This window comes from Branchiostoma belcheri, unplaced genomic scaffold (genome assembly GCF_001625305.1).
Source record: "Branchiostoma belcheri isolate BF01 breed outbred unplaced genomic scaffold, Haploidv18h27 scaffold545, whole genome shotgun sequence".
In the NCBI taxonomy this organism is placed as follows: Eukaryota; Metazoa; Chordata; class Leptocardii; order Amphioxiformes; family Branchiostomatidae; genus Branchiostoma; species Branchiostoma belcheri.
The window spans coordinates 19523-33142 of record NW_017804182.1 but is presented as its reverse complement, the minus strand read 5'-3'; the positions used below and the strand labels follow the sequence as shown (position 1 = coordinate 33142).

At 43.0% G+C, this 13620-nt stretch overlaps 1 protein-coding gene across 1 annotated transcript in view; it reads right to left on the bottom strand.

Annotated features, from left to right (window-relative positions):
* Positions 1 to 1890: 1890 nt before the first annotated feature.
* The window catches only part of LOC109481272 (macrophage mannose receptor 1-like), a 14087-nt gene continuing 2357 nt past the window's right edge, over positions 1891 to 13620 (bottom strand). The window contains exons 3-19 of the mRNA XM_019783806.1: positions 13437 to 13517; positions 12732 to 12790; positions 12164 to 12224; positions 11644 to 12027; positions 11060 to 11479; positions 8891 to 9016; positions 8178 to 8456; positions 7759 to 7911; positions 7214 to 7498; positions 6429 to 6581; positions 5880 to 6164; positions 5415 to 5567; positions 4867 to 5151; positions 4604 to 4753; positions 3548 to 3673; positions 2684 to 3351; positions 1891 to 2255 (exon numbers count right to left, since the gene is read on the bottom strand). Of these exons, the coding sequence (XP_019639365.1) occupies positions 2238 to 2255; positions 2684 to 3351; positions 3548 to 3673; positions 4604 to 4753; positions 4867 to 5151; positions 5415 to 5567; positions 5880 to 6164; positions 6429 to 6581; positions 7214 to 7498; positions 7759 to 7911; positions 8178 to 8456; positions 8891 to 9016; positions 11060 to 11479; positions 11644 to 12027; positions 12164 to 12224; positions 12732 to 12790; positions 13437 to 13517 (3686 nt within the window). The 3' untranslated portion in view covers positions 1891 to 2237. The remainder of the gene's footprint in view (positions 2256 to 2683; positions 3352 to 3547; positions 3674 to 4603; positions 4754 to 4866; positions 5152 to 5414; positions 5568 to 5879; positions 6165 to 6428; positions 6582 to 7213; positions 7499 to 7758; positions 7912 to 8177; positions 8457 to 8890; positions 9017 to 11059; positions 11480 to 11643; positions 12028 to 12163; positions 12225 to 12731; positions 12791 to 13436; positions 13518 to 13620) is intronic.

Here is a 13620-nt window from a genome sequence, read left to right as displayed (position 1 = left end):
AATGTTGATGGGCATTTTGCAAGAACTAAATTTTCCCTTCCCGTAAATAATTTCATCAGGTTGGAAGATACTTAGGATAGAATTTTCTTCTTACACAACCATAGAGTTTCTCACCTGCTTACGTCTATCAGACACCTTCCTCAGAGCTTCTGACTGGAGTTCTGCAACTCGTCGCTATTTAACGCCAATGTAGGTGGCTCTTTTGCGGCGAGAATGCAATCCCAAACGTGGCTGAGCTTGTATCCCCCCTCGTCCCGGTTCATCACTGGGGTTGACTTCCTTATCCGCAAAAGCGCCAGCTACATTGGCGTTAAATAGCGGCGAGTTGCAGAACTCCAGTCAGAAGCTCTGAGGAAGGTGTCTGATAGACATCGAAACGTAAGCAGGTGAGAAACTCTATGGTTGTGTAAGAAGAAAATTCTATATCCTAAATTTTCCCTTGTACAAAGGTGGCATATCCAGGGGAAATTTAGTTTCAAAAGTGATCAGTTGTATCTTGTCTTTTTGTTTGTCTTCAATGTTTTTCATGATCAACTTCTTCTCAACACAGCCGTATCTTTCGAGCATTCACTGTTCTTAAAGTACAATGTATCTTGAATATAGAGTAAACAATTATTCCTTTGTCCCTTTCCTAATGCAGCTTGGCTACCATAGTTTACCGCTATGCCTTATAATGAGGGTCTGCATGGGGGCATTAACAGTGAATTTTGGAGGGTTGAAAATACTTAATGGTATTTAGGAAGCCTAGCAACACTCGATGGCTGATTTACTTGTTCTTGTGTAAAGGCTTTGTAAATACCTGATTTCTTTTGCATTCATGGAGTGCCTGACAAAACTAGTCTGCAGACACTATTAGAATTTTTGGGCAATCTGGCAATCAACTACACCATACGATTGCTTGACGATGAATTCAGGATAACAACGTGCTACAAGGAATTAAAGTAACCAATTATGCATCACTGATAATTTTGCAACAATGCTGAATGTTCAAAGGTTGAATTAAAGTGGCTGGCTACGATAAATGGTACTAGTAAATTGAAATGACTCGCTACACACCACGGAAAAAAAACATCAGACCCTCTATAGTCTGCCCACTATGCAGGGCTCTGCAAAAACCAAATCTCGGTTACATGGCATTGCATGAAGTGCATTTTAGATGACATGCAGGCTACTTTATGCTATCACATGTTGATGATGATCACGTGTTAATCACCTCATAATGACTAATAAGCTCTTTGTGATGTATTTCTACATGAGAACTACAATCAGGTTACATCTAGCTTGTAGGAATTATACTGTCTTGTAAGGATATTGAAATTCTATGGATAAGGAAAACAACTTGGTGTTACAGAGTTTAAGTCAGAGTAAGTGCTTAAAGTACTGAAAAACTAACATTTACTTCTACAACAAGCTCAAGGAATTAGTAATGATTTATGATATTACCTACGTTAGCACTGAATAGGAGCGTAAGTATTCAGCCTCTACAAAAGCACTAACAGACTTGTATGTTTGTCTATATTAACCACTGAAAATCAAGTAGATATAATGGGTTTTCATAAGTGCAAGGTATATCTTTTTTTTATATATGGGAAGAAACACTACAAACATACTCTCATAATACCACCATGTGTATGGCAATTTCTCAAATGATGAATTCAACAAAAAATTTAATGTTTATTTTTCCCAGTTGCTGTTCTGGATTCTTTTTGACACTTTTGCTGTCTGTTTTTTTTACTAACTCTCGTCCTGCTAATAACAGAAGTTTGCAATTTGAGACACTTCCAAAATGTCTAAGAATGAGTGTGCTCTGCTCATAAAGCCCCAAGAAGAGACTTGTCTTGCCGAGGTTATTTGAAGTGTACATAGCTCAGAAATTACTAAATTATGCTGCTGGACATCTCTTCAAATTCATTGGTGTTTTTTTTTAATTTGGTGGCACAGTTATGGTTAGTGGCAGTATTATCAGAGTAGATGTTATAGATTGTGCTAGGATAGATATTTGCCTGTAGCTATCTGAGCTTAATCTGTCATTTAATGACCAGTATCTATTTAAAAAATTAAATCTTAAAACTGAAGCAGATGTTGGGAGGAAGATTGTAACATTTTCTGTCTCTCCCGGGCTAGTCAGGAAAAGTTACAACGGTTCCTCCCAACATCTGCTTGGAGATGACAGCATCACAGCTGCTGCTGCACAGTTCACGTCTGTTGAGCTGGAACAGCAGAAGGTCATGTAGGTGTCACTCTTCCAGGCCGTACTGCAAGGGACAAGAAAACATACAGTCTGAATTTGTTGTTAACACCTTCCCAACATTGTGACAGATCTCCATAGATGTACGATGATGGATTTGTGTATGTGTGTTTGTGATTGTGCTGTGTGTGACTGTGCATTGAGTCATGTTTGTCTATGTGACTTTATTTTCATGTGTCTCTGTCTGTCTGTCTGTCTGCCTGTGTGTGTGTATGTGTGTGTGTGTGTGTGTGTGTGTGTGTGTGTGCATGTGTGTGTGTGTCTGTACATTTCATTGTTACACCTAACTGTTACTTGTTTTTCAATTATGCACTTGGTTTTCTTATGCTCCTTTCTTGTGGAATTCAAACATTTGCATACTAAAGAGAGGAGCTCTTCTGTGAACTTCACAGTATAACAGATTCCTTTACCTATAGAAGGATTGAATCATCTTACCTCCAAGTTCTCTTCTTCAGCGCGGACTTCATTCTCCAGCATCTCCAGAGCCTTCTCCAACATGTCCTCCTCTCGGACTTCGTTTGCCTCTCCTACCTCAGGCTCCTGTGGGCCAGGCTCTTCTGGTTCAGGCTCCTGTGGTTCAGGCTCCTGTGGTTCGGGCTCCTGTGGTTCGGGCTCCTCTGGGTCAGGCTCTCCTGGGTCCAAGTTCTCTTCTTCAGCGCGGACTTCACTCTCGAGCATCTCCAGAGCCTTCTCCAACATGTCCTCCTCTCGGACTTCGTTTGCCTCTCCAGGCTCAGGCTCCTCTGGTTCAGGCTCCTGTGGTTCGGGCTCCTCTGGGTAAAGCTCCTCTTGTTCAGGCTCCTGTTGTTCGGGCTCCCCTATGTCAGGCTCCTGTGGTTCGGGCTCCTGTGGTTCGGGCTCCTCTGGGTCAGGCTCTCCTGGGTCCAAGTTCTCTTCTTCAGCGCGGACTTCATTCTCCAGCATCTCCAGAGCCTCCTCTAACATGTCCTTCTGTAGGACTTCGTTTGCCTCTCCTACCTCAGGCTCCTGTGGGCCAGGCTCTTCTGGTTCAGGCTCCTGTGGTTCGGGCTCCTCTGGGTAAAGCTCCTCTGGGTCAGGCTCCTGTTGTTCGGGCTCCCCTGTGTCAGGCATCTCCCTCTTTGCTGGAACATTATATAGATTATCAGACTGTGTATACATCAGTACATGTAGGACAAAACATGTAAGTTAAGTGCGGATGAAAAGAAGTTACATGGAGAGAAGCAGCATGCACAGGTTGTTCTGACCACGTCCCACACAGAACCAGAAAGGCAAATGGTAGACGGGGACGAAACCATTTCATCGTGATCATGAACTTACCGGCACAGTTTTTCCATTTGCCCTGGTAGACCGCAGTTAAAGAACACCAGGGACGGCTATGGTCGACTCTGGTACAGGAATTGTAGGTTTTTCCTTTGTACGTAAATGGAAAATGGCACCCCGAGCCTGAAAAATAAGAATTTAAGTCAAAGGCATGAGGAGGGTAACTGTTCCGTTCCTGTTCCTAAAACTATACCAACACGCAGATCTAATCTTCGCATCCAGGCTAGAAATGGTCTGAACACACCCGACAGTGGAAGCTCTTCCTGCCTACCATCTCCCGGATTTTCTCCGACATTTACAAGATTGTTCCTCATGCTGACCAACCCACCTGTGTAGCCTCTCATGGAAACATGTAAAAGTTTACGCGACGCTCCTTTGACTCAGGACAATAATCTCCAAGCAGATCTATTGGTGGGGGTAAGACAGTATCAAATTGGCCAATCTGTAATGGTTACAGACTGGCCAATTTGATACTGTCTTGTACCCCCACCAAAAGATCTGCTTGGAGATTAGCAGGACCATACCAACAGCCATAACTACATACTGACAGATCGAAAAAGAGGCGCGCTCTAAATCTAACTAGAGCTCAGAGGTCTCATGTCTTCGTCAGACGTTTTTGTTTGTGTGATATGATCATTTGTATGTTTATTTTAGATTTAATTGCTTTTAGTTGTATTATTAACGGTGCTGATATATTTTGCCTTTGGCCAGGTAGGAGCTTCAGTTCCAGTTTAGGATATAGATATTTGTGTCCTGATGACTGCACTATCCCAAAATATGTCCATTCCTAAACAGTCTGGCCTTTCATTTTTGTAATGGGTTACAATCGTTTCAAATCAAAGAACGTTGTGAAGTATCTGAGCCTTTTAAGAAGAAAAGCAAGTCAACATCTTCAAACTGAGCATGCAGTTTTATACTTTGTTCCCTGTAATAGCTCTACTGCAGTGTTTTAGTGATAGATTGATCTTTTATCATTATGGACATAAAAATATATAGGCACAGTTTAGGACACGATAAACCACACCAAGAAGCAAACAAGTTGGAGAAACTTACCAGACCGGATTGGTGGAACTTGGCAGATGTACCGTAGATGGAGGTTGCAAGGTATATCGTTCCACTTGCTTCCATATCCCGGCAGTAAAGCAACGCAGTCCTCATTCCCTGAATTATTTGGTTCCCCGGGGTTCCAGTTGTTGTAGGAACCTGTGGAAAGAACGGGAAGTGTTAAGAGAAGTAAGTGAAATATCTTCTCATGCAATCCCCTTCATAAGTGATGACATGAGAGACCAGCAAAAAAAACTGATTACTGGAAGTACCTAATGCAGTTCCGTCAGCAAAGCGCCATTGTCCTTCGGCGTTTTGATCATTCAGTCCGATGTAGAAATCGGCGTTGTTTCGTACCGCATTCTTCAGCTGGTTCAGGAACGCTTGAGTGCCGGCATCCTTCGGCATGGCCAGCCTACCGCCTTCTGCCATGCAGGCCTTCATGGCCCAGGTGTAGTCAGGTTTTATTTGGTCAAAGGCCTTGAAGCAGTTTTGCTGGAAACGTTGGTAGCCCGCCCGACACGTAACTTGTACCACGGGTGGTACCACGGGTGGTTCTGTAACAAGGAAGATCCAGGGTCAATGATGCTTACTAACCCTTCGTAAGTCAAACGTTCACCAACACATACACATTAACATGTGTCCACTAACGCTCTAGGACATTAGGTCTAGGCAAAACATGAAAAAAATGAAAATCAAATTCGTGAGCAACATAAACGAAGCGCCAGCTCTGAGATTTCCTGCCATTTGCATACAACAAAATAAGAACTAGATAGGCACGGTTCTGGAGAGAATAAACCTTACAATTGTAGGAACTTACGAGGCCGGTGGATTGGTGGAACTTGGCAGATGTACCGTTGATCGCTGGAGCAAGGCAAGTCGTTCCACTTGCCTCCATATCCCGGCAGCAAAGTAGCGCAGTCCTCATTCCCTGCATTATTTGGTTCTCCGGGGTTCCAGTTGTTGTAGGAACCTGTGGGAAGAATGGGAAGTGTTAAGTATTAAGTGAAATATCTTCTCATGCAATCCCCTTCATGTTGGTGGTGTCTTGATAGGACATATAGAGTACGGTCCCATCGCATCGTTTACATTTTGACATAAAAGCTGACGGCGATCTTTATTATTATTGATATTAATTGATAATTATTGATATTATTGATAATTATGGATATTATTAAGTATCCTTAGCATGTGATTGTGGTAAGGTTTTACTGTTAAACCCTACAGAGCTGTCGCTAAAAGGATGACATGAGAGACCAGCAAAACAACTGATTACTGGAAGTACCTATTGCAGTTCCGTCAGCAAAGCGCCATTGTCCTTCGGCGTTTTGATCACTCAGTCCGATGTAGAAAGCGACGCTGTTTCGTACCGCATTCTTCAGCCGGACCAGGAACGCGTTAGTGGCGGCGTCTTTCGGCATGGCCAGCCTACCGCCTTCTGCCATGCAGGCCTTCATGGCCCAGGTGTAGTCAGGTTTTGTTTGGTCAAAGGCCTTGAAGCAGTTTTGCTGGAAACGTTGGTAGCCCGCCCGACACGTAACTTGTACCACGGGTGGTACCACGGGTGGTTCTGTAACAAGGAAGATCCATGGTCAATGATGCTTACTAACCCTTTCGTAAGTCAAACATTCACCAACACATGCACATTAACATGTGTCCACTAACGCTCTAGGACATTAGGTCCTGGCAAAACATGAAAAAAATGAAAACCAAATTGGTGAGTAACATAAACGAAGCGCCAGCTCTGAGATTTCCTGCCATTTGCATACAACAAAATAAGAACTAGATAGGCACAGTTCTGGAGAGAATAAACCTTACAATTGCAGGAACTTACGAGGCCGGTGGATTGGTGGAACTTGGCAGATGTACCGTTGATCGCTGGAGCAAGGCAAGTCGTTCCACTTGCCTCCATATCCCGGCAGCAAAGTGGCGCAGTCCTCATTCCCTGCATTATTTGGTTCTCCGGGGTTCCAGTTGTTGTAGGAACCTGTGGGAAGAATGGGAAGTGTTAAGTATTAAGTGAAATATCTTCTCATGCAATCCCCTTCATGTTGGTGGTGTCTTGATAGGACATATAGAGTACGGTCCCATCGCATCGTTTACATTTTGACATAAAAGCTAACGACGATCTTAATTATTGATATTAAGCCACACCAATTTAATTTGTTGGTTCGCGGATTCGCCTCTTAATTTTTTCCTGATTTGCAAAAAACAATTTGATTATGGTTCTGAATCAACTGAAAAATGCTCATGTTTTGCCCCCCAACAGTTGAGGAAAGTCCTTTTCTTCCTAGTTGTTACAGTTTTCCCATCTATCACTGCAGTGGTTTGATTAAAAGTTCAAAATTCATTGTTTAAATTTTGACCCAGCCTTTTGTGTTGACTTCATGGCTCATTTCCTAGCATTTAAGCCTATAATAGGCAGCCTAGACCTGTTGTTATTTTTTTTTTCGCCCTGTCGCTTCATATTTTTTCTTAAAAAATCTGAGAACCAAGAAATTAAATTTGTGTGGCGTTAGCATATGATCGTGGTAAGGTTTTACTGTTAAACCCTACAGAGCTGTCGCTAGAAGGATGATATGAGAGACCAGCAAAACAACTGATTACTACTGGAAGTACCTATTGCAGTTCCGTCAGCAAAGCGCCATTGTCCTTCGGCGTTTTGATCACTCAGTCCGATGTAGAAAGAGGCGCTGTTTCGTACCGCATTCTTCAGCCGGACCAGGAACGCGTTAGTGGCGGCGTCTTTCGGCATGGCCAGCCTACCGCCTTCTGCCATGCAGGCCTTCATGGCCCAGGTGTAGTCAGGTTTTATTTGGTCAAAGGCCTTGAAGCAGTTTTGCTGGAAACGTTGGTAGCCCGCCCGACATGTAACTTGTACCACGGGTGGTACCACGGGTGGTTCTGTAACAAGGAAGATCCATGGTCAATGATGCTTACTAACCCTTTCGTAAAACTTTCACCAACACATACACATTAACATGTGTCCACTAACGCTCTAGGACATTAGGTCCTGGCAAAACATGAAAAAAATGAAAACCAAATTGGTGAGTAACATAAACGAAGCGCCAGCTCTGAGATTTCCTGCCATTTGCATACAACAAAATAAGAACTAGATAGGCACAGTTCTGGAGAGAATAAACCTTACAGTTGGAGGAACTTACGAGGCCGGTGGATTGGTGGAACTTGGCAGATGTACCGTTGATCGCTGGAGCAAGGCAAGTCGTTCCACTTGCCTCCATATCCCGGCAGCAAAGTGGCGCAGTCCTCATTCCCTGCATTATTTGGTTCTCCGGGGTTCCAGTTGTTGTAGGAACCTGTGGGAAGAATGGGAAGTGTTAAGTATTAAGTGAAATATCTTCTCATGCAATCCCCTTCATGTTGGTGGTGTCTTGATAGGACATATAGAGTACGGTCCCATCGCATCGTTTGCATTTTGACATAAAAGCTGCCGACGATCTTTATTATTGATAAGTATCCTTAGGCCACACCAATTTAATTTGTTGGTTCGCGGATTCGCCTCTTCATTTTTTTTCTGATTTGCAAAAAAAATTTGATTAAAACAACTGATTACTGGAAGTACCTATTGCAGTTCCGTCAGCAAAGCGCCATTGTCCTTCGGCGTTTTGATCACTCAGTCCGATGTAGAAAGCGGCGCTGTTTCGTACTGCATTCTTCAGCCGGACCAGGAACGCGTTAGTGGCGGCGTCTTTTGGCATGGCCAGCCTACCGCCTTCTGCCATGCAGGCCTTCATGGCCCAGGTGTAGTCAGGTTTGATTTGGTCAAAGGCCTTGAAGCAGTTTTGCCGAAAAGGTTGGTAGCCCGCCCGACACGTAACCACGGGTGGTAACACGGGTGGTTCTGTAACAAGGAAGATCCATGGTCAACTAGAGGTCAAAGATCTCATGCCTTCGTCAGAGGGACATTGTTCTAGATAAAGGAACATTGTTTTAATACTAGAAATCAACTTGGTCTAGAGTACAAAAGAATCTCTGTACTACTTTTTTTCCATTTTTTTATTCTATGACAGTGTCGCAAAATGTAATGAGAAGATGTGATGAAAGGAAAGAATCAGAAAAGGGGGAGATTTATTGCTGTTTGCGTTCTTTTATTCAGTTTGCGTCATAAACTTTGTATTTCCACAGTTAGTATGTTCCAAATCTATGCATCTTAATCATTTTTGCCCTTCATGTATTTTATCGCGCTTTTGCAATAACCCAGTGGACGTCATACATAAAAATTACTTGGTCTGGCCTTACAATTTAGGGAATGACCTGCCTGACGCATGAACTTACCGGCACAGTTTTTCCATTTGCCCTGGTAGACCGCAGTTAAAGAACACCAGGGACGGCTATGGTCGACTCTGGTACAGGAATTGTAGGTTTTTCCTTTGTACGTAAATGGAAAATGGCACTTCGAGCCTGAAAAATAAGAATTTGAGTCAAAGGCATGAGGAGGGCAACTGTTCCGTTCCTGTTCCTAAAACTATACCAACACGCAGATCTAATCTTCGCATCCAGGCTAGAAATGGTCTGAACATCTTCCGGATTTTTCTCCGTTAGTTCAGTTACAAGATTGTTCCTTATGCTGACCAACCCACCTGTGTAGCCTCTTGTGGGAACATGTAGAAGCTTACACGGTGCTCCTTTGACGCAGGACCATACCAACAGCCACAACTACGTACTGACAGATTGGAAAAGACGCGCGCTCTAAATCTAACAAGAATTCCGAGACTTCATACCTCCATGAAATATGGGCTTGATATGTAAATGTAAATTTCCTCTTTAATTATGCAAATTACCTCCGCATTAACATGATATATGCATCGTGATGTATGTTAACTTTTGATTAACTTACAGATGTCCAAAGTATGACATTCCCATTATTCACCATTAAGAAATCATAGAATTTTTGCATAAATTATGCAAATTAGGTCATCAATTGCATAATTAGTATCTGTTGATGTTCTGCCTTCCATAGGTTACATACATTACATGTATGAAAGTAGTATAATGTAAAACACTGTAATCATAGAATTTCCTCATTGATTATGCAAATGAAGTCCTCATTTGCATAATTTGCATTTAATCATGTACATCTCTCTCTCAGCTACCTACACACCAAAAATTATGAAAATATGTTGTTCCTATCTGGACTTATTGGCTTTTAAACATTTCGCCAGAAAGTGCCCTGCAGTTCCAAAACAAGCTGCTAGGGGGACCAAACTCACACCACTTATTCTTGACAGGAAAAGCAATCTGTCACCAAAACATCAAGACCATAGCATGTTCAGGACAAAAGATACAAAAACCGGAAGTTCTGCTGCAGTACCAAGGTCATCCACCAGGAGGCCCATATTTGACCTTGACCTTTGTCTTCCTAAGACTAACCAACAAACAAAATATCATCATAATCCATAAAGGCGTTCTGAAGTTATGCTGACCACAAAGTTGCGGAAACACAGACAGACAGACAGACAGACAGACACACAGACACACACACATACATACATACATACATACAGACAGACACGCCAAAAACAATACCTCCATTTTTCATGGAGGTAACTAGAGCTCAGGGGTCTCATGTCTTCGTCAGACGTTTTTGTTTGGGGGATATGATCGTTTGTATGTTTATATATGCCTTGAAGCAGTTTTGCTGGAAAGGTTGGTAGCCCGCCCGACATGTCACTTGTACCACGGGTGGCTCTGTAACAAGGAAGATCTATGGTCAATGATGCTTACTAACCCTATCGTATCCAGAACCGTGCCTATGTACATTTGTGTAGTTCTACATGTACACCTGAATAGGTTAGAGCTAGGGTCAGTAGGATCAGGCACGGTTCCGGATAGTCTCCGCATATCCAAGAACGTAGATTTGCCCCAGGTATGGACTTCAGCAGGCCGCGCTCTCCTAGGGGAGAAGATTGCAACATGATGTCATCTTAATCTTTTTTTTAATTCTGTTTTCTTTTACCAGGGTGACCCTCTCAGTGGCTACTGCACTGCTTTACAGCGGGGCCCTGGACACATAGTACATACAACACACATAATGTACAAGGAACAAAACAATGTAAAACATACAGAAGTAACAACAGGACAAAACATCATCAAATACAAAGCCAGTATCCATACTCATAGTCCATATACCGGTCCGTTTGTCATTAGGTCAGATGAGGTCAGAGGTCAGCCCAGGTTTTCAACATGCTCTTGAAAGAGGAAAAAGTAGATGTTGATTTTATACTGTGTGGAATCTCATTCCAGCTACTAGCTCCTCTGTAACTGAACGTGCGCCTGCCACATTCTAGGTGCCACATTCATGCCACATTTAGACAGAGGAACTAAGAAGATTTCCTCCACAAGATAATAGTTTTATGATACTTTTATTGCAAATTTCACACTCAAGTTACACACTTCCAATGATCCTTCAAGATGGCAAACTGGACAAAAGTAATGCATTCTAACCTGGCGAGACTTGACAGATGAACTTCCTGTCAGCAGTGGTACATGGTCCATCGCCCCATCTGTTCTTGACACTGTTGAACTTGGCGCTGCTTTCGGGAAAGTACTCGGCACAGTCTTGGTTATTCCAGTTGTTGGGTTGTCCTGGAGCCCATGCCCTGAAGCCGCTCAGAGGAAGGTTATTGGCCCACCTCCAGTCTCCCTCCTGGCGGCGATCAGTCAGTCCGAAACGGAACCAACCGGTTTTGTCCACGGCATTCTTCAGGTAGATAAGGAACTTGTTGATGATGGGGCCGCGGGGCATGGCCAGGGTTCCCCCGTCTGCAGAACACTTCGCGACAGCACCGTCGTATGTTCTCTTCTCGTTGAAGGCCTTGTAGCACAGACGAGGAAGGTAATGGTAAACATACCCACTTGGGCAACCTATTTCAGAACAAATAGGGAAATCAGTTGAACTGCACTTGTTCTTAATACCATCTGTAGGCTAAGGACATTTTGGCATAAAAAGGAATGAGTGAATAAAAAAGTTTTTACGATCTTTGAATCTTATGACCGTGAAGGCTGAAATTAACCTAAATACAGCACACCTGCGAGGACTTTCTGGCAGATGAATTTTCTGTCAGTCCTAGAACACGGCGCATCGTTCCATGCCGCAGGGAAGTACTCAGCGCAATCCTCGTTACCGGCGTTGTTCGGTTCTCCCGGGCCCCATGCCCTGTAGCGTAGGGGTGTCCCGTCTATCCACTCCCAGCCTCCCTCCTGGTGATGATCCACCAAGCCAAACCAGAAGAAGCCAGCCCTGTGCACAGCGTTTTTCAGGTAGAGGAGGAAGGCATTGGTGCCGGCATCCTTCGGCATAGCGAGGGTCCCTCCATCAGCCACACATGTCGAAGACGCATCGTGAAAGTTCTTTGGCGTGTTGAAGGCCTTGTAGCAGATACCGGCACGCATCTGGTATCCACTGGAGCAGCCTGAGGGGAAAATAAAGATCAAGTGGTTTAGATTTCTCAGATTTTCTAAAGGGTGTTGCTTGCAAAGTAGTCATCATAAGGATGTCAGTTTTGGTGGGCATTAGAAAAAGGTGAAGTACAGCAGGTTGTAACTCACCAGCTTGTCGTGTTTGGGGAAGCCAGGAATCATCACCAATTTCTTCAGTCTGGATGCCGTTCTTGTGGACAATTATTAAGAATGAGAATTAAGTATAAGAACAGGTTATCTACATTGGATTCCATGAACCCGAGTCTCCCTGAGGATCTAGACCTTTACAATGCAGTCGAACAATCAAATGATGCCACTGTACAATGTCATTGTCACTGTGTATTAACTTTGTGTCTCCCTGTATCTACTTGTTTGTATCTGTGTGTGTGTGTGTGTGTATGTGTGTGTGTGTGTGTGTGTGTGTGTGTGTGTGTGTGTGTGTGTGTGTGTGTGTGTGTGTGTGTGTGATATTGTGGTGGGCTAAATCACTCCTACAGTGCACTGAAAACTCTGACCAGGTGTAATATCCTACAGAGTGCCCTTAAAATTTTTGAACCATGATGGCAGGGAAATTCTACAGCCCTGAAGACAGCCCCGCGCCCACACCACGATAGGCTTCGACTACACACCAGGCTATATTACAGCAGTCACAATTACGCCACATGTCCCAATAGCCACCCAAACCAATCTTTTATACCTTTTCCATCATATCCATGGTGTTGTCTTTATCTTCGTCATCTTGGCTGTCAATCAATTCTGTAAGATCAATTTTGACAAAAACCTTTCTTCTTAAAGTTCTTATTATCATCACTAAGAGCCCGCTAGTCCAAATTTGTATCAAGTTGAACCTTTTTTCAGTCAGATCAGATGTTTTAAAATCTATTTGAGTTGTTCTGCTTACAAAGATTAATGATTGTTGACCTTCATGCCTTTCCTATATCACGGACATGTATATAATGTCCTTGCAAAGATGGACAGAAATCAAAGAGTCAAACAATCAGATTAAGTATCATAAGGCCACACCAATTTAATTTCTTGGTTAACAGATTTTTCTAGAAAAATAATGGAGCGGGCGGGCGAACAAAATAAAAATAAAAACAGGCCTAGGCATCCTATCATGGCCCAAAATGGTACGATAGGAGCCATGAAGTCAACACACCAGGCTGGTTCAAAATTTAAACAATGAATTTTTAACTTTTAATGATACCACTCCATTGAAAGATGGAATAACTGTAACAACTAGGAAGAAAAGGACTATTTTCAACTGTTCAGGGCAAAATACATGTATGAGCATTTTGCAGTTGATTCTGAATTTTTATTTTTATTTGCAAATCAGAAAAAAATGAAGCGGGCGAATCCGTGGCCTAATAATCAAATAGAAATAATATGGAAGAAATTCTACCTTCCAGACGTTCGACAAAGGATTCAACCTTCTCTGCAACTGACAGGTCCCTTTTCTCAGGAGCAGCAGCTGACTGGAGAACTGAAATAGATAAAAGACAACTTGAAAGAAAATTAGTCTTATTTTCAACCTTACTTTTCCTTTTCTTAAAAGGGGCTCTCCTAGCTTTTACCTGTACTGGAAA